The 26,967-nt window shown below is 36.8% G+C and overlaps 1 protein-coding gene across 2 annotated transcripts in view; it reads right to left on the reverse strand.

Annotated features, from left to right (window-relative positions):
• Nucleotides 1–582: 582 nt before the first annotated feature.
• The window catches only part of LOC146530288 (uncharacterized), a 42,071-nt gene continuing 15,686 nt past the window's right edge, over nucleotides 583–26,967 (reverse strand). Inside the window, exons 2-16 of one of the 2 annotated variants that reach the window (XM_085200030.1) lie at nucleotides 17,290–17,402; nucleotides 16,139–16,207; nucleotides 13,554–13,636; nucleotides 12,830–12,971; nucleotides 12,580–12,649; nucleotides 12,082–12,322; nucleotides 11,811–11,924; nucleotides 10,457–10,528; nucleotides 5,656–5,775; nucleotides 5,165–5,272; nucleotides 4,819–4,887; nucleotides 4,300–4,455; nucleotides 3,873–3,962; nucleotides 3,079–3,432; nucleotides 1,829–2,003 (exon numbers count right to left, since the gene is read on the reverse strand). In XM_085200030.1, the coding sequence (XP_085056156.1) occupies nucleotides 1,941–2,003; nucleotides 3,079–3,432; nucleotides 3,873–3,962; nucleotides 4,300–4,455; nucleotides 4,819–4,887; nucleotides 5,165–5,272; nucleotides 5,656–5,775; nucleotides 10,457–10,528; nucleotides 11,811–11,924; nucleotides 12,082–12,322; nucleotides 12,580–12,649; nucleotides 12,830–12,971; nucleotides 13,554–13,636; nucleotides 16,139–16,207; nucleotides 17,290–17,402 (1,864 nt within the window). In that variant the 3' untranslated portion in view covers nucleotides 1,829–1,940. Of the gene's footprint in view, nucleotides 2,004–3,078; nucleotides 3,433–3,872; nucleotides 3,963–4,299; nucleotides 4,456–4,818; nucleotides 4,888–5,164; nucleotides 5,273–5,655; nucleotides 5,776–10,456; nucleotides 10,529–11,810; nucleotides 11,925–12,081; nucleotides 12,323–12,579; nucleotides 12,650–12,829; nucleotides 12,972–13,553; nucleotides 13,637–16,138; nucleotides 16,208–17,289; nucleotides 17,403–26,967 lie in introns of both variants that reach the window. The other variant, XM_085200031.1, reaches the window with a different exon arrangement.

Below are 26,967 nucleotides of genomic sequence, written 5' to 3' on the forward strand. Positions count from 1 at the left end.
GTCCAATATAAAAAGACATTTTTACCCAAAACCACCAAATGCATTATAAAATGGTGGAAGCGTATATATATATATTACATGGCACACAACCCGCACCTAACGGCACTCTGTCGAAAACCTATTAGGAAAAAGTCTGCCTCACAACTTATAAAAAAATATATTTGTATGAATTTTGAAGAGTATTATGTAATATTTTTGAGCGTTTATCTATTTGCGTATTTATATGTTTGTTTGTATGATTCATTTAAAAAAATCCTTTTTAAAAAAAATATTACTCTTTCCGGGTTTTCTACAATTTTTTACGTAATATTTTATATTTTTTGTTTATTTGTATGTATATGTGACGCAGAGGCAGATCAACAGCAAAATAACAATTACAGCGCTATTTCCTACAGTACCTAAAGTAAGACCTAAATAATGGAAGCCAACACCCTGTATACACTGTGTTACCACTTAATACTTACATATGAAAAAAGAACTAAATTTTGATTTTTTTAACTCATAATTTATTTAATCATATTTTTTTTATTTGATTTAAATAAAATATTAATTTGTATTATTTTTATTTCTTTAGAAACAAGATTTTTTCTTTTTTAATTTAAGCTGTAACACAGTGTTTCTATTGACACTAGCAAGAAAAACGTAACAAGAACGATAGGAGAAAAAAAAATTAACTTAACTTTAAATGAATTGTCTATTCAAAATGGCGTTCAAATATAATAATATATGTTGACATGCTTTTACTAAAAAAAATTATTGTGTGATATCTCATACAAATATATACTAAATTAAGACCACGGCTTTGCTCTCACTATTATTTAATAAAAAATTTACTACCATTTTACCTTCATTTGTAATAATCTTGTGATTTTTTTCCTCAGTTGGTCAAGTGAGAACATACCAAAAACAAACACACACTAGCGAATAAAGCACAAGACTAACGGAAGAAACCCATATTATTTACAATTTCTAATAAACTCGTTAAAGTTTTACACACTTATTGCACGACGACAATTATTGCTTCAAACGGGAACGAAACTTCCCAAAAAAATTGAAAAAAAAACACATTCATTTAAAGTAAAAAAAAAACTAAAACAAAACAAACTTCATACTGATTTCAAGCATTCCGCTAACATTGCACACAAAAATAAAACAAAAATGAGAAATAAGAACGAAAAAGAGATTTACAATTAAAAAGCGAAAAAATGCATGCTTCAAGAATAACAAATATTTAAAAAAGACCTAAACGTACATATATTTAAAAACAAATTACAGATACAAAATAATCCTATACATTACAAAATGGTGCGTATTTTTCAACGCACACTCACATATTATTAATTATAATAGTTCATTAATCACACGTACAAAACTATTTTTATATATTCGGGTAACTTCGGAAGTATAGAAAGAGATGGAAGATGGCGGCGATATTCTGTCTTGCTCACTCATCAAAAATAACTGTTAAAATACGAAAAGATGACTTACATTATAATAGATAAGAGATATAACTATAATATTTTCATTATAATTTATTACTAAAAAAGTGTAGTCACTTCAAATTCCCGTTACAAAGAAACTACGGAAAGAAAATGGTGCACATTATAATAGATAATATAAGTAAAGAACTATGAAATGTAAAACTCCTATAGTCTATCAATATAGGGGCATTGAAAAAGGGGTAATTAATTCAAATTCACAAATGATAAGGAAAAAATTAAACAAAAAAATAATTTTATATATAAGAAATAAAAATGTGTAGCCAGTTCGATTTCAAGACAGAGCATCGTCCCACCTTTAGTTTTTTTTTTGGCAAAACGTTACATTATTACAACACATTTTACACAATTTGGCTGACATTTTATTGATTTAATGTCATTCAACTCGTGTTGTCGTATCCGGTCACTAAAATCGCGAAGGCGGAGAGCAGGGACACTAAGTCACTCCGTGTTGTTGAAATACTCTGACGCGTTCCCTCTGCATATAGGACACGTTCGGTTTGACTGGAATAGAATAAAAAGACATATTAGTTAAGATACCCTACTAATATTAATGTCTCTGCTAATTTCACGCAAAAAATATTCAATGGATTTAGATAAAACTTTACAGTAATATAACTACATATATATATATATATAATAACATATAACTATAAGAATAACATATAGGACTACAATTTATGTGATAATTTTATATATTTTGGCTAAAATATAAAATTAAGTTTCAGAAGAAGAAGCAGTGGGCGGGTCGATAGTAATGTAAGAAGCACGAATGGCTCATCTAATACAAAAAGATCTTATAGTAAGAACGAGACAGACAATTTGTTGTCTCGCTTACACCAGAACTTAAGTAACTTTAAAAAACTAACCGGATTAGTCGCGTATATTTAGTATAATATATTATTGAATTCGTTGTTTCAAACATTTTGCGGTGGTCCGTGGTCACGGGTAGACTGAGGAATTCGTGTGTCAGTTGATATAATTATTATATAAAACTACCGCTAATGATTTCTTAATTGCCTCGCGTATTGCCCTACATTCTTGCAGAATGAGCAGGCTGTATTTTGCCCTCTGGTATGGTGGGTTGAAGTCTCAAACTTTAAAGTTTTTATGAGTGGGTCCCAAGCGGTAGAAAGTTTCCGCCTTCTTAATTGTGATTAGGATTTTTAAGAACTCCCACGCATCATTCTAGAGATATAACTGTTCTCTATGACGAGAATGTAGCTTCTCCGCTATATGCTCACACACAGCCGAATATCCATCCGCGATTAATCATATTAAAGAGTTTCATTTGAACTGTTTTATAATTGCAAAAATCAAAGATCTTATTAGTTAAATAAATCTTACAATTAGAATTGTATACAAAATAATATTGAAAAAGAATAAACAGACAAACTTATGCAATTTTGAATAGTAGGACCAAGATGGAAACCTCGTATATTTATATAAACTCACTGACTGATGAGTTAATTAAGTAAATCAAAAATCTTTTTTATGTCTTCTTATTTATATCTATTTCAGAAGACTTATAATTACTTTAAAATCAATAAAAAACAGAGCACAAAAAACATCAACCTACCCTCAACCATTTATCTACACATTTGGCGTGGAACTCGTGAGCGCAAGGTAACACGCGCAACGTCTGCCGCGCCTCGAACTCGCACATGCACACCACGCACGACGTCTGCTCACCCCCCGCGCCGCCCGAAACACCCTCAGCACCCGCAACACCCCCCGGGCCTCTTTCAGAGTATTTGTACGAGGGCAGGAGGTCAATCTCGTGTCTAGCAAGGCCGCGGGGTTTAGCCTCGCCGAGTCTCTCCGCGAGTGAGAGTAGTGCCTCGTAGTTCTCCGTTTCGGGAGAGTCGCCGGTCTCGTCACGCGCCTCGGCGTACGGTGAGAGGGGGAACATTGCTAGTAAGTTAAGGAACACCTGTAAAATATTTTTAACTATAGAGAAACGTTATCATTAGGAATTATATGTTAGAAACATTATATGTTGACGCTGTTGTGGTGTGAGGTTGTAGCATCTGACTATAAACGCGATGGTTATGGGTTCGATTCCCACTTAAGAGTAAAGTTTAGTTCCTTTTCCTAATTCTGATAATAAGACAAAGGGCGGTGTTGAATTACGCTACTCAATAATCAGTATAGTCAGTAACTCAGTATGTAAACACGATATAAAGAAAAGCAAATAAATGAATAAATGAATGAATAAATGAGTGAATTTATAAAAATAAATAAATATTTTAAAAATAATAAATGAATCAATGAACAAGTAAGCAAGCAAACGCTACATTAAAATACAAAAAACACATTAAATTATTTATTTTCATAGTATTTAGTTATGATATATTAGTATTTAGTTGATACCTGGTAAGTGGGAGGAGGCGGCGGTAGAGACAGCGGCGAAGCGACGTGCAGCTGCGCCGGGAGCGCCGCCGGGACGAGGCCGCCGCCGCCCTGGAACAAATTAGTTAATTTATACAGATATAATTTTTATTTAATAGCTTCACGTTATTTCCCGTGTATAGCAGTTTAGGCAGATGGAACTGTTAACGGAAGTGACACCCCATTATCCATGCATTGTTTATTTTCGACACATTGCTTGTTGGGAAAGCTCAGTACTTTCCCATTTCCTTTTACTAAATCTTAATTTCTTATAAAATATATAAACCAGTTCATTTATGTAGTCATGAAGTATATCATAAATTATATAACAACATTTCATTTGTAACAACTGTAAAAGATGGTTCTACTCTGCTATAAAAAATTATATTCTCAATAATCATTCCCCTACCTGAGCATGAATATGATGTACAGTATGAGGGTGCGCGGCCCAGCGCGGTGCGGCGCGCACGTAAGGACGTGCGGCACGCGAGCCTGTGCCCACCACGCCCATGCCCACGCCTACACCCACACCGCCGCTCACGCCCACACCGCCGTTTGTACGACGCTGTGGAATCGAACAAAAAATGCGTTACAAGTAAAACATGTATGATGGATGTAAAACATGGAGAAACTAAATTTTAAGAAGAAGTAAGTACGAGTTTAGAAATAATGACTACAAAATAACAATTTAAACGTTTATAGCAATCATTTTGTAAGTTAATTATGAATTAAATCATAACAAAACAACATATACTTGTACTACAGAGGTAACTAAAGAAAAAAATCGAAGTAGTAGAAAACAGTAACAAAAAGAAGCCAAGTGATATATTTTGGGACATTTAATAATATTAAAGAGTCGTCTTGGTGCAGGAGTACAAGCATGCAAATGTAAACGCCCAGCTAAACAAAAGTTAAAGCAGAAACTCACGTGGTGGTGATGTGACAGTGCGTGTCGCGCGTGGTGCGGCGCCATCAACTCCAACGGCGCACCTCGCGGCTATAAAAATTCATAATAATCTTTTAATATTAGTAATTTCGTATAATGCTGAAGGTGTACCACAAGGACAACTATTTTATCTACTGTATTATCTCCTTTTTACAGACGGAAGTATCAACGATTCACAATTATTGATTCAAACAAATTGTTCTATATAATGTTCTATATAATATATGTGTAATGTATAAATTAGATACAAATAAAATTTATAAGATATAAGAATCAAGTAGGTAAGATACATAAAAGCGGTTAAGATAATTTAGACAATTTTAAATACCTCAGTGGCGAGTAACAGCGGCGCATGGTGTAGGTCGGGCGTGGGCTGCAACGGCGACAGCGCTCCCTCCCCGCTCCCCAACATCTCTAGACGACCACCCTCGGCTCGCTGGTCCGGATATTTAAATATTATAAATAAATAAATATATAGCATGCAATAATATAAATATATATTTTTGCACTTGTTTTAAAACAAAAGCTAAAGAACATAAAATATGTTCATGTTCATAAGAGTTGTGTAATATTATTTTTAAGGACATAAAAACCTTTACTTTTATATTTTTATATGTTCAACTACCAATATAAATTGGTGATTTACTCCAAAATCACAAATTTTGAATTTCTGTTAAAATATCATTAGATGTTAAAAAATCATACATTACTTCCAAAAATATATATTTTTTAAATAATTGGTACAGAAAATAAATAAAAATAACTATAATAAAACAGAAAGCCACTTAACAACAGTATCGTCAACGATACAATACTCACCTGCGAATTGATATAGTGCGTGTGCGCGTGGTGCTGGTGCTGGTGGTGCGGCGGGGACGCGAACCCGCGCGGCGCCGCGAAGCTGCCATACTGCAGCCCGTGCGCGTACACACCGCCCATCTGACGCACACCAAATATTTGGTTTAATGTCAGTTGACTTGGAAATTTGGTTGAACGTGGCGATGACTGTAACTTTGATTTACTTATTTGTCTCATTGTTGAGATATTTTGTAATGTATTGGTTTTTATCTTTAGTTGATCTAATGAAATCATAGTTATCATTGCATAGAATATTAAAAAGTACGTTCATCGCCACAATTCTCCAACAATGTAAACGCAAAATTGGGTGCATCACTACCATCTCTATTGAATTTTTAATATTTTTTTTTATAAAAAAAAAACATAATAAAAAGTATCTAATTATCTGATATTATGATGCATCCGATCTTTTGAAACAGAAATATAACAAAAATACCGTAAACCAGAACACAAGTAGCTAATAAAGGCGCTTGTTGATTGTTCAAAGCTAAAAAGATTTGTCTCGTTCCAGTCCAAAGTGAAATCAAAAATTAAAGCTCTTATGCGTGAAGTGTTATATAATATAGACATGGAAAAAAAACTACATAATGAGGTCTTTGGATCACTATTGTCTCATAAAACAAACCAAAATATACAATACAATCTCATTCTCTTTAATTTAATAAGAAATCGAAAGCATTAAGCACATGTTTAGTAAGTACAAGAGAACTTGCAGTCAGTACTAATACACGCCTAATTAAAAAAAAAACTTTTCCTAATATAATGCAATTATAATAATAAATATAAATGTATTTGATATTAAAATTAATGCAAAAAATATGAACAGAATATATGCTCCAAATAATAAACGACCAAATTCAAATGTAAAAGACCTAAGTAATGCACAAACACAAGGAGTAACGGAACGAGATAAAACCTTTGAGCTCAGTGGTCAACGAGATTATTGCGCCCATATTGTTAATACCGCACCCGAACACTTCACGTAGTTATACCATATAATGTATAAAAAATGTTATTTCACATTAAAAAGAGCATATCGTAGGAAACAGCCAAGTCTAATAATGAAAGCGACCAGCCAAATATTTTCATTTGTAACGTAACCAATCTACAAAATACCAAAGCTTGAGTTGCTAGCGGCAAAAACTGTAAATAAAGTGTGGCAACGTCAAAAAGCGACCCCGTGTGAGACCGCGGCTGAGTTCTATTGGCCGATAAAATAGTGACGACGCGCTCTCATTGGCCATCGGACTTCACCAGCGTCGCACCACACGGGGCGCAAATTTATGACGACTACGAACACGGAACACATTCACAAGGTATATATCGAGTAAGAAATCGATGCATGCGGTACACGAATAATAAAAATACTTAATAATTAACGTGAGGGTTAGTTTTCGGAAAAAATATTTGGGAGGTCGCTGTCGACCGGGACTAAGTGAGTTTACTTTGGCCATAGCACTGAGTTGTTAAAGTAACAAAAAATGCATAATATTATGTGGTAAAGAGCAAGTAACGCTAGATTTATTTCATCCCAGCAATCTAGGCCGGCTGAGTCACGTGGACCATAGACATTTTGATACCGTTACAAAAAAATATAACCTCATTTTCATGAAGATATATTTCATATAAACAAACAGTGATTACAAAACGTTTACAACTCCCGCAACTCACCAGAATTGTATATACAGAACCAAACAGAATGAGCTTGAGTGTTGCATGCTGTAAAACCTTAATCCGACGCCATAGTTTTCATTATAATGTTATGAACACATTTACCATATTATTAAATGGCGCCGGAGTTCGGCACAGTTATATAAAAAAATAATAATCGTGTATTATAAAAGTAAATTAATAAAAAATCAGAGTCGGTTCGGAAGTGTAACATGAATAAAACATCGACAACTGAATGGTTTTATCGATACCAAGCGTTAACGTCGACCAATAGGAACAGAGCACGGCAACGCTTGGGAACGACACCAAGTACCTATATGTCATCAAGCACTGTGCACTGAGTCTATGTATTACATAAAGTAAGGTATATAAGGTAATCATGTGATGCACACGTTCTATGCAGCCTACCGCCACCTCGCTACGTCACACTGCGTCTAGCAGCCGCCCTTACAGTCCAAACGCCTGGCTTAAACCTACACACCGCTCGCAGTGGAAACTAATTACCAATGTACATAAACGTTTAGTTTGCAATGCGCGGGCCACGATCACATGAGCCAAGCTGTATAGAAGTCTCTAACATGACAGTGCTCAGTAGCGGACGTGTCCAACCTGCCCGTATATCTATCTACCCACTAATATCTAGGCATCGATATGTACTAGAAGTTTCATTAGGTCCACCGAGAAGCTATGAATATTATTGTACGTTAATATTAAAATATAAAAGCATTTTCACAAAAACTGCAAGAATTGTAAAAAATATACGTAAATAACAAAAATGGGAAATTAAAAAGACTAGGTGTAGGACGCAACAAAATAAATAAAAAGCGTGTGAGGAGTAAGACGGTCACCGCCTGGGTCGTGATGATGTCGACAGAGGCCGCTAGCTGTAGATAGATACACGGCAGCGAGTGTGGACGTCCTTACAATAAATAGAATATAAAACAGTGAGTAAAAGTATTAGTGAGCCCGCTCCCGCACGCCATTTTACTATCAGTCGGCTCGAACGCTGCTCGACTTGCAATCACCTTGTAACTATCACATTCAAGCAACGTCCGGTACATAATAATTAAAGATTTCTTACAAGAAACGAGCGTAGAATGCGAGGCCGCGGTACTACGCGGCGACGCCGCAAGCTTACATTATACAAGCGACATTTACATATTATCACATTGGAATCACACTAGTACCCTCCTCACCGCAAGTTACCAATTTCACAATATAATCTGGGCATGCATATCAGTCCGTGCGTGGACAGTGTCAGAGGCACGAGCGTGCCGTGACACCGCAGCTCAAGGAAACAAACCGCTAACAGTACACTACTACAAAACTGCCCATCCGGCCTCCACGGCACTCTGTGACCCGTAACGTGGAGCTCGGATTACATGAACATGTAAATAAAATATACATTAGAGTTTGTAAGAAGGTAATCATTAGCCACAAAATTAACTTATACTTAACGAATGCTCAAACCGCCTCAGTGTTAGCGTAAATAATGTAATAAAAGTTGTATTAGTGTTAAGCGTAAGTACACCGGGCGCCTCGAGTTTTTGGACACTCTCGCGCTCTAACCTATGTCAGGCAACCTGAGAATGATCTAAGCAACACCAGACACCTTAAGCTGTAATAGGGACGAAAACGGGACCAAATTACATAAAAAACACAACCCTGACGTGATTTCTTCTATCAATCAACTGTTGAAAGTTTATTTAAATTATCAAAGATTGATGTTACAAGTCACGTGAGGGCGGAGGCTGTATAAAAGTGTGTCGTAGAAGAATCGACAAGCCACAGGTCACAGCCACGCACAGTTAACAAAGACCTTATATCTATACGAGTATTATATTAAGATACTATCTAATGTACGCTAACGAGAGCCCCGGGTCAGGCAGGAAGCTGCAGCGACCTAACTATACGCAGACGATGCAGCGGTGCAATGTGAGTTGGTGCATTGATCTAAAATCTCTTGCTTTACATAAACAATATTCAAAATCACGCTTCGAGTTCGACCGCGACCATTTTGTGAACCATCACGAATGATAAAAACCATTCCAGGAAAAGAACTCCTGAATCTGATGGAGTACAAGATGTACGGTAGTTGTAAATTTAAAACAAAGCGTGTACAAATAAATTACAAAATGTTCTACCAAGCTAGAAGGGGTAATGGAAAGTTCTAGAGATTCCAAATCAACGGTTTTGTTGCATGCACGCGCCTCTAGGCCCATGTGTAAAATTATCTGTGTGTCTGTGTGGGGAGAGCTTGGTGGGTGGAACTTTGGTTATTTATCCAAGAAAACAAATGCAAAGATAAAAAACGATATTAAGGACAAACAGGTATTATTAAGGAATCTAATAATACTGTAGTAACTTTATGGACTTACAATAACTAAAAAGTAACAAAAGTATTTAGTATATCCAAAGATGCTGTTATAACGAGTCTAGAGAGTCGTGAAAAAGGGAGGCTAAATATGCAAGCTTTTGGACAAATTTAAAGAATTATTCAATAGAAAGAAGAAAAAAATCATCTAAGTATCAATATAATACATGAATAGGTTTTCAAAAATCTAAAACTATAAAATGTATTATAAAGTCTGCTGTTTGTGATATGAAAACAAGGAGGAATAATTGAATTGTTAAAGGGAATTTTAAGAAGATTAGTCAAACTTGAAAGGAATTAGTCATAAATAAAAGTTTCACTTGAAACATGGGAATTAAACTGTCAGAGGTGAACTTTTTTTTAAATGAGGACTTGGAGTTTTGAAGGTAATGTCAATTCTCCAAGGGATCATAAACTACAGTATTTGATTATATCCTTAAGTAAAGAAAAGTGAAGACTCTTATTAGACAGTGTTATGTGGAATTTGGAAATTTGTGGATATTTGTGGAGGGATACATGTGCGTGTATGGGGATTTTAGGAAGTGTCTAGACACTTCCTACATCTAGATGTATCTAAACGTGTTGAGGGGTGGATTTGGATCTGTGTGTCTTGTCTTTAGACATGTTTGAAGGTGTTTGGAGATATTTGAGTATGTGTAGAGATGTCTAGGTGTTGTTGGGGGTCTCTGAGTGTGTGAGTGTGGTATCGCGATGTACCTGGTAGCGCAGGTGCGCGTGCGGCAGCGCGGGCAGCACGGCCGGCCACAGCTCGCCCGCCACGGTCGCCACCTGCAGCGCCACGCCCCGCTTGTACCACCACGCGATCACCATTGCTCAACCCCGTCAAACGTTATATAACACTCTAATTCCATCTCTATCTAATTCTTACAAATAAGTCCCGTTATGTCTTTCTAAGAGATCTGTTTTAAGAGTTACTTAAGTTCTTGAATTTCGTCTCTTTCTTAAATTGTCTGATATTGTTTATTCTTTTGTTATTCGATATTTAATCTCAATATATAACGTTTCACGTTCTGTGCAATAGCTTATTGTAAAAAAACCGTGAGACTGTATTATATTAAGAAGATATTCTGTCATCTTATTAAGTCAAAAAGGGATATTTAACATGTATATGAAAAAATCAGTCTCACAATCCTTTATCACTGTCATTAACTCTAAGTCTTAAAATACATCCTTATAATGTTTAAATCCAGTATGTTCCAGAACTTAACATCTTCAAGTGTCTATGCTATGCCCAGATTGTCAAAATAAGAATTATTTTATTATTTAATAAAAAAATATTACCAAAAATTGTTTACTTAATGTTTTTTTTTGGTCATATTTTCTAACTTAGCATAATCTGTGTAACTTACAGACTAAACATAAAATTCGGATGATCTTAACTAACTTACAAGACAATGTAATGAATTTTACTGTAATATTTGTTATTTGTATTAAAAAAATATAATATCTGATAGTGTTTCGTGTATTTTCAGAACTAAAAATAAAAATAAAAGAATTCACAATAGCTGAGTGTCGCCATGATTAAAAAAATATAATTTATTTTAAAGAACGTTATGATCAAGAAATGGTAGTTCTAAAAATCCCTGCAATTACATCAAATACAATAATTATAAAAACAAAAATAAAAAGAGCGGTTAAATAATTAAATACTTAATACATCTATCTTTAAAATTTAAAATACAAAAAAATATAGACACAAGATGGCTTTGGTTATGTAGTGAACAAAAAGACAATCAGCGCCATCTTGGTTGACGTCACTTGGTAAATGTGTTTTTTATTTTATTACTTGTCCAAAAAAAACGTAATTTAAAAGTAATTTATTTTATAATTTAACCACTCTTCTCTCATACATACGCATTGTATGTATAATTCATACATATATGCATGAGTAACACTAGTATAACAGAGGATGGGAAGAGAGTAAAGGACAGTAATGTTAGGGTCGGAGGAGATGTCCTTAATAGGTCTCAACTCATATGGCGGATGACAGTGGTGTTATGAGGGAGAAAAATAGTGGTAGGGAGAGGGCTAGGCTGGGGGGTATTCATACCTGTGTCCGCGCAGGGTGTGCGGGATGTGCGGGGTGTGGCGGGTGGTCACGGTGCGCGTGCGGCCACCCCACGTTGCCCGACAGCGCGCTGAGACGAGCGCCACGTAACGACATCTGAAATACCACAATTAACAAAAAACTCAGCTCTATGTTTCTAACTTAATCCCTTAAAGATCTCCCCCTCAGAGTAAAAAAATAATCTTCTCTCCCATTTTTCCAATGTCTTTAAGTTCTACCCTTTGTCCGTCTCCCCGCCCTTTTATAATCTCACCTGGTTAATATCCAACAGCAGGGGCGTGTGATGCGCGTGCTGCAAGTGCGCGGGGTGCGCGTGCGCGTGTGGCGCGTGTCCAACGTGCGCATGTTGGTGCGCATGGCCGCCATGTTGATGCGCATGTTGGTGCGCGTGCTGGTGCGCGTGTTGGTGCGGATGTTGGTGCGGGTGCGCGTGCGGCGCATGCTGCTCGTGCCACACGCCCGCGCCGTTGCCGCTTAAGTAGCGGACGCGACGACTGCAATAGGAATTCAGACTTATTGATGTCATACGCCGTGAGTTTAAAGAGTTAAGGTTTTTTTGTGATTATTATACTATTACGGACCGTATCTTTTGATAAGTAATGCACTTCTTTTCATTAATTATCAATACATTGAAATATCATTACAACCATAACATTTGTGACTTGAAGTCCAGTCGGTCAGCCATAGTAAAGGTATGTATGTGTGGGTTTGTGTATATGTGTAGTTGTATGTATGTGTTGGGTACACTTACGGTGGCTGGTAGTGATGTCGCGGCGTCCGCCTTTCGACGGGCGGCGCTGCGACCGACACGTTGCTTTCACCTGCAAATATATTTTTCCCATAAAAAATTGGATAATTATTAAACTTAACAATCAATTGGATAATTATTAAACATAACTTAACTATCGCTATATGTAGATAGAAGATAAAAAGATCGTATATCTTTTTATCTGTTTACTTTAGTAAAATATAAAAAAACCGATAAAGTTTATGCAACTCACCAGACGACAGGTGTCTTGAGATCCGCCGTCTCTTCCTTGTGGGACTGTCACCGGGCTTGCTGGACAGCTCCCCGTCGGAGGAGCCCGCGTTGCTCACTACAGACTCCACTAACGGCGCTGATCCTTCCAAAGGGTTTGTGTCCTGGAATAAAGCGCGAGCTAATTAATATCAATTTTTGTTTGAAAGTTTTTATTCACTTCATTATAATTAAGACCGTCACATTGTGCCAAAGCAGCGCAGCGACTGCCTAAACGGTTGTAAGTTCGATTCCCACTCAAGGGAAGCTTCTTTGGGTTCCACCACTAGATTCCCACAGACACAACGTGAAGCTAAGAATCAGTATAGGTAAGATGCACTTGTTAAAGATCCTAATTTTTAGACATTATAGAAAACAAGAACCAAAACTATATAACCGAAATTTCCAAATAATATCCACGCCAAATGTCTTCATTCTCTTTTAGGGGTTATAAGACGAAAATTCCTCAGTAGTGTCCCCAATTTTTTGTTAAAAATTATCCCCAAATACCCAAAAGTTAATGACAAAATTAAAACTTGCTTTTAGAAAATCTTCAAATATTCCTTCTTATATTGAATCCATATCTATATCATTATCTTATCGATAGCTTTATAGCACATTTAATAAACAGCACATTAAAAAACCCCGTTACTTTTTATACCTATGTCACTAATACTTCAACTACAACGAAAGTATCTAGTGATTACCATGTGATGATGATGAGGTGCATGATGGAGATGCGGGGTCTCCGCGGAGGGCCCCGCGCCTGCGCCGGGACTGACGCGTATATCTGTAATAATAAAAAACAATGTACTTAAAAGTTAAAAGAAATGTGCTTAAATATTAAAAAGCATAATTTGATTTAATTTATGTTCATCTTCAGGCTTTATCCGGCATATATCTAGGAATAAAGAGAGTGATGAGATACTTTTGCTTACCGGCCGAATTCAATAATATAACGTATATACCTACGGATATGTACGTATTACGGATGTAACATTACGGATTTGGATATAACAGGAACACTACTATATCGGTTTTTATTTCGATTACGAATATAAAATTATTTGGCATTATCCGTCTCGGATAAATTTGGTAACAATTGAGAACATTAGATTCGGTTATTGACAGTTTGTATGATTTTTATTTTTTTTCGGTTTCGGTTACGGATATTTTTTTATTACGGAAATCAAATATTTTCGTTTACGGAGTTCCATAACATTCCCAGTTACGTGACAGTGAATAGGGGAGAACGGGTGCAATAAATAGTTCATCCAATAGATTACTGGATTTTTAGGCATACCTGTTCAGTTTAACTTAACAAAAGATAGGGACACTGACAGTGTTGGATTATTTAGATAGACACGTGGAAGCGCTCCAGTGATTACTCCATGAAGAATATTATACATACTAGCAGTTTCTGTATATATTTTTTTATTCTTTTTAAAAAATTTTTTTTCATTTTTTAGCTTCACAGCCTAAGATAGTGATAACGAAATGAAATTAAAAGAAAAAATAAATTGTCATATATCAACTATAACATACAAGCGAGAATTCAACTGTAAACCACCGCAGTATACCTCTACACACAAAACATAACGCCACTGCGCCACATCAAAGTCAAACACAACCCCTTCATTTGGAGTCTCGCCAAAAATAGTATGCACCATAGAAATTAGGCAAAGGGGTGAACGACAGAGGAGAGGGAGAGGGGAAGGGGGGAAAGGAGGGTGAAAGGGGGAGGGTTGCTTTAAAATTTTGATCTCGCGACGTAATATCACTTGTTAGGCTTCTTGTTCTATGTTTTGAAGGGCAGTTCAATAGGTAATTACATAATTATTGTTTGCGTAATATACTTTTAGCAAATGGTCGTACTGTGTTTAGTATTTGTAGGGTAGCGGGTTCGTATGTAACAGATAATAATTAACGTAATTTTGTATTGTACTCTTGATGAGTTTATCGATATTTTAGACGTAACTACATTGAAAAAAACTATATTGAAAAAAAAAAAGAACAAAATAAGACCGTCGCGTCGTGGAACGCGACGGTTGTCTGTTTTAATCTCACTCGAGGTAATTAAATATTATCATTGCCCCGCTCTGATGGCAATACAAAGCACATCATTGAGTACCGCCACTCAACACTAAATGGTGAACGTAATATCGTAACACAAGATTCCCTCCGACTACCCTGCTATATGCGGGATACACAGCTTAAAGCTAATAATACTATAAAATTTCAAAAGGCTCACAGCAGCTCATTGCGTAAACGGGGAAAGTGTCCACCATGGAGCTTGCCACGAAACTTACGTGTTTGTGACCTCAATTCCGCAATGATAATATCATTTTTGACACGCTTTTACCATCACTACTGTGTCATGTATATGTAACTGATTTTATGAGGAAGCAAATTTGCGCTGTAACCCGCATATATATAACAGGATAGACTAAATAAATGTTAACATCTCGCGAGTGGGAATCGAACTCACAACCGTCACGTTGACAGAATGTTTCAAGGACTTCACAACACAATAACAATACAGTTGGACTTTTATATCCCAATTTAAACCAAATTTTCGAGTGGCAGTACTTAACGCCGCACTTTCAAAAAGCCATTACATTTTTGATATTATTTTGATTGTATGGCAATTCAAACACAATCACAATCGAAGGTACCATCAATCATGGTTACCGGCTACATTTGTTATACAATAAATTATTTATAAAGTATCAACAACTGTCCTGTCAGATGTGGTCTTAAAACCATACTCATAGACGTCAACTAGTGTGAAATTAATATTAAATTTAAAAAATAACAAAATCCAATTGCAATTATTCCTTAATCAATGTCTATTTTTGTGACTGACTTCTTTGAAGTAACATTATACCTGCGACTTCGTCCGCGTGGTCAAATGTATTTAACAAGACATTACCTAAACAATTAACTGCGGGTACACTGAGTTACATAAAAAACTATTAACGTAATAATCATATATCGCCGATAGCCTTTTTTGTAGAAAAGTGGAATACAAGGACATAAAAATATTATTTTCAATTTGGGCCCTAGTTACTGAGACAAGGGTTTCCAACCAAACAAACTCTTTCAGTTTATATAAAAAGTATAGAAGTATATAATGTCTCAAAACGTTATATAAACTATATTATATCTATATCATACTTGCAATTGAACTTTCTAAATAACCATTTCGCATATAAAATACAAATTTTACGTTAAAAAAAGTGCAATTACGTCATAGGTGCACCAAATGAGCGAGATATAGTATACTGTATACCTGTCCGTCGTCGCTCCGAGGGCCCGGCGGCGCGGCGCTCGGCGCGTCGCGACCCGCCCGCACCACCGCCTGTGCCAAACACTGTATTACACATACGAAACACGCAGCTTCACGCTTTGTCATACGCATTGTCTTCTAATTCATAGTTCTTCGCTCAGGCAACAAGACAAAGCAAAAATTCTGCAGAAAGTGCAGAACAGTAAGGCCATCGTAGCGCAGGTGTACGCGATGGTTGTGGGTTCGATCCCCACTAGAGGAAACGAAATATTTACTTAGATTTATATTTCCGATTCTTGACTCTGGTATCTAGACAAAAGCACGGCGTTGAGTTCCGCCACTCAACACACAATGCCTCCCTGCTGTGTGCACAGCGTGAAGCTAATTTATTTTAAATGCAGAACAGGTTGTGTTAACACTAGGTTCCCTCTGCCTACCCTAAGAAACGACTGTCCAGGATGATCGAAATCAAGATAACATGCAGTACGGTCGACGCGTTGTGGCAGCCCTGAAGTTAGCTGAAGACGGCGACGCAGATTTGATTTTGAGACTAATCTTATTTTTGAATATGTTCTTCCCGAGGGGACAATTTACAAAAGCTCAGAGAGCTCAACTTCAGACTCGTCGGTTTTACTGTAGCCATCTATCCACCTAAATGAGTACCGTCAAAAACTGTGACCGTATTCTATAGCAGATTGGGCACTTCTAGGATTTCACTTGATCCCGTAATCCCAAAGACATGTTTCATACATACATACATACGTTGAGTGAGTTTTCTAATAAAATCTATTCTCGCCCGTCCGTCGTTGGTTCATCTAATAAAGAAAATGTCTATAGAAAACTTAAATAATATTCAAAAAATAAAGAAAAACATGCCTCTCCCCACCAACTGCTACAAGTGCTATAACACCTATAACTATAAAAGCCTTAACTGGAGTGGTTTACTAGTAACTTCTGAAGAGTTATTAACTATTCAGGTCTGGGTTCCATCATCAGGTCAGCTCGATGATATTATGTTATTATATTGTTGCCTAAGCTACGTACAGTAACTGTGGATATGTGACCCTGTCGACCTGTTAAAAGAGTTTCTACTTTTGACTCCTGCATTAAGATTAGGTATGTTTGGTATGTTCGTCTGTCCGTCCGTAACTCACCAACACTCATCCTCCTCTGCTCGTGGGGGTGGGGCGGGTGTCGCTTGCTGGGCGCGGGTGGAGGTGACTGCGCCACGCATGCCTCCTTCGGGCTGCCCGCGCTGCTGCCATCGCTGTAACAAATTTGAAATACTATTAATATAAAATCATATTTTGTTAAGATATTATTTTAGTATTACTTTATTCTTTAAGGCTCCCCCTACCGCTATGGCTGAAATAACAAAAGCAACTTCACGCTGTATCCCGCATATAGCAGGATAGACAGAGAAAACCTAGTGATAAGACATTTCGTTCCCCACTTTCATATCACATTTCTATAATTTTAAAGGATATGCAGATAGAGCCTAATGACAGTAGGACATTCTGATCTTCATTCTCTAACTAGGTACATATATGATGAGGAAACATAATGCCGTTCTTTACGATTACTTTGATGAAGTAGAGGAAATATTATATTGTTTGTAAAGCCCCGAGTATGATTAATAAAACAATATGTACCAAAGAATTTTCCGATTTGAACCAATAGTTCCCGAGATAGGCGTCTACAACCAAACAAACTCTTCAGCTTTATAATATTACTATAAATAGTAAAGATAGATGAACAGAATACTAAGTAGGTAAAATGGTTTTAGAAGTAACTCGCAATATCTGCAGAGTATCCGCAGCATCACAGATCATCAGAGCAGTTTTTGCTTGAGACACGCCGCCTCACTTGACAGAGTGCCAACGATAACCAGCAAGGGAAGACTATTAGCACTTTGCAAAACTAACACTAAAAAACGGTCAAGTGCGAGTCGGCCTCCTTACCAACTTAACTTTTGTGGGTCAACGGAATCTGCAATTTATATAAGTTTTACAAAATTTTGTTGGTGGGCGTATGCACTCATTGTATACGAAACGAAGTAGGTACTAATAATATACTATAATGTAATATAAGTTTGTTATAGTTTCATCTATAAATTTCATTTTTTTTCTCTTTATTTGTTACCACTTCTTGCCAATTTTCATTTTTATGTCTATCTTCCAAGGGTCAGGAGAACCTTTAATATTTAAAACTTAATATATCCAAGAGATCTTTAGAAAAATGGCCTAAACAGACGGGCAGATTGTAAAAGAGCACTAGGAGAGAATTTCCTAAAATTCCAACGGAACGGGAAAACAACGCAGTTCGCCATTTGCCGTCTCAAAGTTCACGCAAATAAAGTCGCGAACCACAACCAGTTCAATATTAAAAGCCTTTGGGAAACCTTAATATCATACTAAAGTCACATTGACCTGTCTCCAAGAGCATTGTCACCGAGTGCCCTTTAGACGAGGTCACTCACCAAAACTGCCAGAGTATACTAAGTACGCAAAATTTCTGTTAATGGTTAAAAAAGCTTTTATCTGATTGTATACACGAGGGATGAGTTACTTTCATTCCTGTGTCTCAACACTAGGTTCCCTCTGCCTGCTCTGGCCCCTACACGGAATACATGAAGTCATTCTCTTTTTTTAATATTATACATAATATAAATAAATAAGCCTATCAACAGCAACCTCACAAGTGTGAGGCCCGCGACAAGACAAAGGCGCAGTGAGGCGGTGTGACGTCACACGTTGCATCACCCGCCTCCAGTCGATAAGTTGAGATTGAGAAAGGTCTGCTTCACGACCGCTGGCACTCCACCAAGCAGGCTGTAGGTAAGGTACATTTTTTTTATTTTTGTTACCCTCACACTATATCCCGCATATAGCAACGTAGGCAAAGGGAGGCAGGCGTTAAGACATTACCGTACCCCAATTTCCACCGAATTTTTAACACATTGTTTGTGTGGCGGAAATCAATAGCTCGCTTTGCCTTGTCACCAGTGCGAGAAAGTAAAAACATTAAATAATTCATAACTACACATTGGAATCGAACCCAGTCACACGCCGCTGCCACCTAATTTTTGAGATATTCTGTATTTTGAAGAGCGAAGAAATGAAAATAATGTATACCCTCGAATGGGAATCGAATCCACAACGGTCGCGTTTACGATCAAAGCTACTTTATTGCTACATTTTTAGCTAGCGCTACACAAGCGGAGTGCAGTGCACTTTACACGTCTAACATACATACTCGTATTTGCGCAAGTTATCTTACTATCTGTGAGTACCTTCTTGTTAAGTAATTCTAAATCAAACATAGAAGCCGCAATGGCCCAGTTCTTGGGTAACTTCCATAATATTATGGATTCAAATCGCCCTAAAAGGTTTTATTGTCATTAAAATCAAATGCTGGATCCCACATATAGCAGGGCAGGCAGAGCAAATCTAGTGTTAAAACACACCCAATTTTCGGAAATTGCGTTTTTAGTGACAGCAGTCAACACTCAACACAACATTCACTATGATTCCAAGACCAATTTGAGACTTATATAAAGGAAAAAAATAAAAAAAGACTGTACAATGAAACAAAACAAAATCGAACCCACACCCATCAATACATCAATAAAAAAGTCTAACAACTACGTAACGATATCTATGTGCATAAGTACTAAAAGTAGGCTATTGCGTTATACCGACATCCGATGCAACACTGAGGCCCTCGGGGGACCTGCTCTCATTAGTCTATTATAAAGTTAGAGTTTGTTTGGTTGAACGCGCTTATCTTAGGAACTTCTGGCCCGAATTAAAAATATTTTTTTGTATTTGATAGTCCATTTATTGAATTTATGTATAGGTTATATTAAATGACGTTAATCATTTCAATGTAACCCAGAGTGTGTCATGTGTCATGGCATAACGAGTTGTTTTCATTTGACGACGCGGTCAAAGCTGCAAGGGCTCGTATATACCATACGAGACTCGTACATATATATGTACATATATACATATAAATTATAACACCTTATACTAGATTTGAACTGGCTACCGTTGCTCAAGCTCTGTGACGGACCTGCATACATACAATAGGTTTATATTATAAAAAGAAACCTACAGTTTTTTTTGTTCCCCTGACCAACGACCGCGAGGCAGGCGTCAGGCAACATTGAACCGGCCCGAGGACGTTGCCTTATTATACTGCCTCTTACTATATATAAATGAAAACTTTTTTTTTTTTTATAGCTTCACGCTATAACGGGGTGGACAGAGGGAACCCAGTTTAAGGACAATCTGTTGCAATGTCAACCGTCGCGTTTATAGTGCCAGCGGCTTCGTAAAACTAATATGATATATTAGTCTAAAACTGTATACGATTATATCTAAGAACCCACTGGGTTTGTAGGTTTTTAAACAATGACTATAACTTGCACAACAGCACACTTCAATTGAGAATTATTTAATTAATTAATAAATAATGACAGATACTAGAAATTCTGTAAAATTTCAATAATACTTAGTCATCAAAAAGCAAGGCGTGGCGTTGAGTTCCGCCACTCTTACACACAATACTACTGAAGTAGAGAGCTGAAAACAGAGTGCCTTAACACTAGATTCTCACAATCCTGATCTATATAAAGCATGAATCTAAATGATGTCCTAAATAATGTATTAGTAATTGAACCCGCTACCATTAAAGAGGTCACAGCTCCCACCATACTGTACTACTGGGACAGTCATTTGATGACACCATACAATATTCATAAACACTGTGATATCGCGCAGTTAATGTACGTATACTAACTTTAAAGCAAAACGGGAATAAGTCAGGTTTTTTAAAATAATTTATTTTTTTTGTAGTAGTTATATTATAGCATATACTATGTATACCTTAGAACAAACTTAAAGCTACGCCATGTATAAATTTATTAAAAGTAAAAAATAAATCCTCTACATTCCAAACCCACACCCAACACTCCAAAGGCACTTTTTAACCAATAAACTATAAAGATAATAAATAAGTATTATCATTATGTTACACCAGCCATACTCTCGTTACTCTCACGCGTACACGCAAGTCGTGAGCTCCGACTGTGTTTAATTCGGTCATCCTGTTTGTACCGTAACTTTGCCCTTTAGTGGATATCATTTAACATACTCATTTGCCCGCTCTGGTGAAAGAAAGCGGGGCGTTAAGTTCCGCCACCCAACATGAAATATCAAAGAAAGTGAGGGAACAGAGTGTCTTTACACTATCTTCTCCTGCCTACTTCACAATGAGCGACCCACATAGAGTAATATGTATAGTATTTTGTATACTAAAAATTAAAATTAGAAGCCATCGTCGCGCAGCGGCACAAGGGTATTAACTGTAACGCGACGGTAATGGGTTCGATTCCCACTCGAGGAAGTGAAATATTTATTTACTTTTATATTTCCTTTTCTTCGCTCTGGTATCGAGGCAAAGCTGATTGAGTTCTGCCACTCAACACGCAATGTCTTAACACTAGGTTCCCTTTGCCTACCCTGCTGTGTGCGAGATACAGCAGGAAGCTGATTTAATTAGTATTAAGTATAGTGAAAAATGTATGCAAGATCTTTTTTTTACATCTTGATTCCCTCGCTCTGATGGGCAAAACGCGGCGGTGTAAAGTTTTAAACACGCAATATTTCGAAAGTGGTTAACTTTGTGAAAAAGTGTAAAAGTGGCGAGCGGAATGTTTACGCCCACTTCGTCGTTAACGGGATACAGCAATAAAGTATTTCCTTTTTCAGTAAATATTTTGGCCAGTCGTGGCGCAGAGACACAAACGTACGACTGTAACGCGACAGGTTGTGAGTTCCCATTTTCATGGGAATGGGGTTTAAACGGGAACGTAGTGTACTTAACACAAGGTTCCCGCCTACCCTATTATGTGCGGGACACAGCATAAAGCTAATAATAAAAAAAAATATCTCTCACAATCCCAAGAGTGACAAAGCACCATCACGATCCCATAGTCAACCATGGGGGAGATGCGGCCGTTGAACTTACGATTTGGGGTACAATTCTAATCAGGGACACGCAAAAACAGACTTTAAATTGCGGATATTGAGTCCAAAGTCGCTTTGAATCAAAACTTATAGATAATAACAGTCTAAAGTAAACGTAAAATAAGGTCCAGAATATTTCTCCGTGCGTTGGAACATAAAAAAAAATAAACAGTCCAAAATAAACTTTATGTATAACAATTTACGGTACTATACAGCGTGCTACGAAATCAAATGGAACATTAATATGCAAGAGCAACACAAAACACACTTTAACACCGTCAAGTTGAGCACATTATGCGGCGCAGAGCTCCGGCGGCTGCGAAAACACGATAACACCAAATAGACCGGCGGCCAATTTCCATGTTGCATCGCTTTTGCACTTACACAGAGTAGATAGGTGTGAAAGAGATGGAAAATACTGTGATAAAAAAGCATATATGCGAATATGAACCTTGTATACTCATAATTAAGGTATACTTCTGGTAAATTTTAAGCCTGAGTTATCTGTAGCGAAGGCTAGTCACATTTCCTGGTTTGCTCAAAAACGTACAGAAGTAAATATCTTATTTACAATTTTTTTTGCGTTGACATGAGAAAATGGAAGAAACCTTTTTGTTCCCGTTAAGACAAGGTAGGGATAGGAGAAAGAACCTAAAAAGAATATAACTTCATGCCCCACGCACAGTCTGATTTGCGAAACACTGCGTATTGCATGGCGGAAATCAACGCCGCACTTTGCCTCGTTGCCAATAAAAAAAATAAAAATTTAATTTCCTAGAGCAGGGATCGAACCCACAACCGTCGCGTTAACAATCAGATGCTGTACCCCAGCACCACGAAGGCCTCATCAATTTGCTGGTAAAAAATAGTCAAATGAAATTTTAAGCTTGAAATGAAACAAAAGAAGTGATGTCAACGTGGCGTGTGACGGCATTCCGTGACGTAATCACATTAGCCCGATTAATGACAAAGCATACCGTCCTACAGACGACATTAGCTAATAGTACTTACTAATATAGATCGGTCGGCACGGTCTAGCTGTAAACGGATTTGTCGTGGATTCGATTCCCAATCGGCGGAATGAATTATTCTTATTTCTTCACTCTGCTCACAATGCAAAGAGTGGCGTTGAGTTTGACCACTAAACACGCCTCAAGAATTAGGATAGAAAATGGGGAAAGGAGTGTCCTAACACTAAAATCCCTCTGTCTACCTATGCAGGATACTGTGATAATGAAACTATACAAAATAAGACATAAATAAAAAAAAATAATGTAATGAAAACAAGGCATAAATTAAAAATCTCCAACAGCCACCTACTTTATATACGCTCCACGTGTATGTTGTTACGTCACAAACGCTTCGAATGAGGCCATACTTGATACTTGTCATAGAATCATAATATATAACCTACTCTTACCTCAGTCTTCGCTCGCGTAATCGAATGGAAATAAATAGGTACTCTTTGTGTCATGACACATGACACATTCTATGTTCGCGAGATAACACTGACCGCAGATACATTGATTTAGATCAGTGTGGTTAACGTAATGAAGCCAATAGAAGGCTAGATAGATGATTCAATATAAAAAAAATTAAATAATAGCTCCTCATAGAGATTACCGCATTCTACAAAACTTTTTAGCTTTATGCGGGAAACAACGTGAAGGTAAAACAAAACTTTCAAAAACCATCAAGTGGTATTCAATTCGATTATTGCTGTTATAGCATTAATTCGCGGTCAGTCTGCGGTCATAACCTACATACAGGTGCCATATATTACACAGATTCTTATCTCAGTTTCGAAGCCGCACCCAACGTCCTAGTTTCGGGAGAAAGTAAAATTTGGAGTGAATCACTACGTACCATCTCGAAAAATAAAATGACCATGTACATGTGAAAATGGGCGTAAAATTTACATGTCTTAAAAATATGTACTAGTTTAAACATAATCTAGGAGACACTCCGTTCTCCACTTTCACTTCATTCCCCCGAGTGAGAATCGAACTCACAACCGTCGCGTTTACAGTCGCACGCTTATGCCTCTGAGCTACGACGGCGTCATCCTCAACATACTGGATTGTTTTACCTAATAATTCAAATCGTTGAGAGATTAAAATCTTGTTAGGAAACTTAATAAAAATTGAAAGGATTCGAACCCGAGCCTCTTGGAAACCTCTTAGAAAAAAAAAAATTAAAATGAACGATGAGCCACTTTGAATCTGAGACTGTTTTGTCTTACAATTGAAGGTAACAACATAAACGTGATGTACATACATGCATAAGCATAATAATAAATATGTAAATAATATATACCTGAGTTATCGACATATTTTTAGTAAACTTACAAAGTAAACCACAAATTCTGATTTTTATACTCATTAAGAATTTCTTCTGAGGCTAACTTGGCAGACGGGAGTGTGTTAACACTCGGTTCCCTCCGCCTACTATGATATAGGAAAGATATAGCGTGAAGATAACAAAGAACTACCTATCTAGATTTAAAGTTACACAGAGAAAATCTACTATCACGTCAATCCCTTCTCCACTTTATGTCCAAAGTAAATTTTATTTCAGGTTACGAAACTCAACTCAACCTACAACAATCTAACCAAATTGGGCAACTATCCATATTTTATACACGAATATTCTCCAAAGAGCGACTTAAGTAATAAAGGGTATAACTCTTATTTGCCAAAAATATTTTTTATATACAAATGTTTTTTTAGTTTCCCGCTGAACTCCGCATATATAGAATTGTAGACAGAGGGAACCTATAGTATTAGGACCCCCCATGCACCACCCAATTTAAGAGGAAATGAAAATATTTTATTTCCCAGTGAAAATCGTACTCACGCGTTTATAGTCATAGGATAGAGTGCACATTATCTTCATTTATAAATATTTTTAAAACATTTATTAAAATACATTTTGGACTTAGACCAGGTTTAGCCTCATTTCAACATATCTATAGTATTGAAGGCCAGACACCCTCCGGTCCTAGTCAGAGCCGTTCGCACTGGAGGCATCGCCCCAACGTGTTACGTACAATATTATACATCGCTACGTAGATGTATCAGAGCTACCCTCGCTGGTTTCAGGAATTTCTCTATTTTGTCTCGAATTTGGGCAAAATCTATCCAAGGGAAGAGTGAAGACACTCCTTTCGATACTTTCTGACCAAATTTCAAATACATATTGTGTGTTAAGTGATGAAACTTGAATTGTTATGCAATTATTATACATATTTCAATAAATAAATTTAAACATGACCATTTAATATGTAAAGCTATTCCAGTTGGCGCGTCAGTATGTATGATGAGATCAGAGTGAGGAACAGACAAAGTATGTATTAAATATTCAAATTTAAAGTAACAAATACGCGCTGGCTTAGAGTTACGGAGAATGATTATCATACCTATATAGCAGGTTCTACCCTGCTAGTGTTAAAATACTGTTTCTCATCAAATAACTCATCAAATAATTTATTCCCCTAAGTGGGAATCAAGCCCACGACTACTGCGTGGCTGACTGACAACGCACAGCATTAAGATTTGGTAATTGGTATTTAGATAGTGCACAGAGAGAGGAGAGCTCTTAATTCTGACAAGAACAGTAAAGAGGAGATTTTCCCCACGACCACCTAGTGAATTAAATTGTATTAAGAAACTATTTGTATTAAAATAGCAATTTTTATTCTCAATATAACATTTCTACACAAAAAAACTGCTATCTTTGATAATATCTAACGTAATAGAAGCAATTTTAGCGTTCAGATAAGACACTCAGCAGTGAGTGATAACACAAACAATATGTGTCAAATCTTAGATAAAAAGAAAACACTGTAAATACCCACCAAACTATTACACATTTAAAGTTTTACCACACATTGCAATGTAAACGGAAGGAAACCAGTGTCAAAACACTCCGTTCCCCACGCACAGCCCAATTTTTGAGAGCAGTGGCAGAACTCAACGCACTTCGTTTTGTACGCACCAGAGCGTGAAAACAATAATAATTAGTTCGAGAACCGAATAAGAATCGAACCCACAATCGTAGCGTTTACAGTCACAACGTCACGCCGACCTCAGCTTAATAATAAATAGGGGGGAAAACTTATTAAAAAATAAATATAAAAAAAACGTGCCTATTTCATACGGAACTCTCAAATTAGTTTAAATGAATAAACAACTAATATAAAGGATTCGAACCCTGCTCGTAACATCGCGTGCGTCGCGCGATCGGTAAACCGCATAATCTAATAAAAACTGGCAAAGTGCGAGTCGGACTCGCGCATAAAAGATTCCGTACCATTACCTATAAAAACGACCACAAATCATTTGTTGTATGGAAACCCGCTTAAATATCTATTTAATTCTGTGATTTAATCCAAGCCTCAATATGTCTACCAGAGCAGGAAAATTAAAATAATTTTAAATATCATCATTCCCCCGAGTTCAAATCGAACTCACGACCATCGCGTACGCAGATAGATACTGTCCCACTGCGCCAGGACGGCCTCTTCTAAATCCTAAACCATATTTTATTCCTTATTCTACAGATAAAACGGAGAAAAACATCAACAATTACATATTGTAAAAGATTAAAAAAAAAACAATTTCCATATACGCCCTTATTTCAATACACACACGTGCCTCACATGTGTGAGCGTGCGTGACGTCACAATGTTTGTAAACCGTAGTACTTACTATTACAAAAAACTACTCAAATATCGACCTTAAATATTTCGTTATAGGGTCTTATTCCTCGTGGCAAGTGCAAAGGGCCTTAGCAAAACAA

The sequence above is a fragment of the Heliconius melpomene genome, chromosome 17, assembly GCF_056956725.1.
Source record: "Heliconius melpomene rosina isolate 202511_hmr_F chromosome 17, ASM5695672v1, whole genome shotgun sequence".
Taxonomy (NCBI): domain Eukaryota; kingdom Metazoa; phylum Arthropoda; class Insecta; order Lepidoptera; family Nymphalidae; genus Heliconius; species Heliconius melpomene.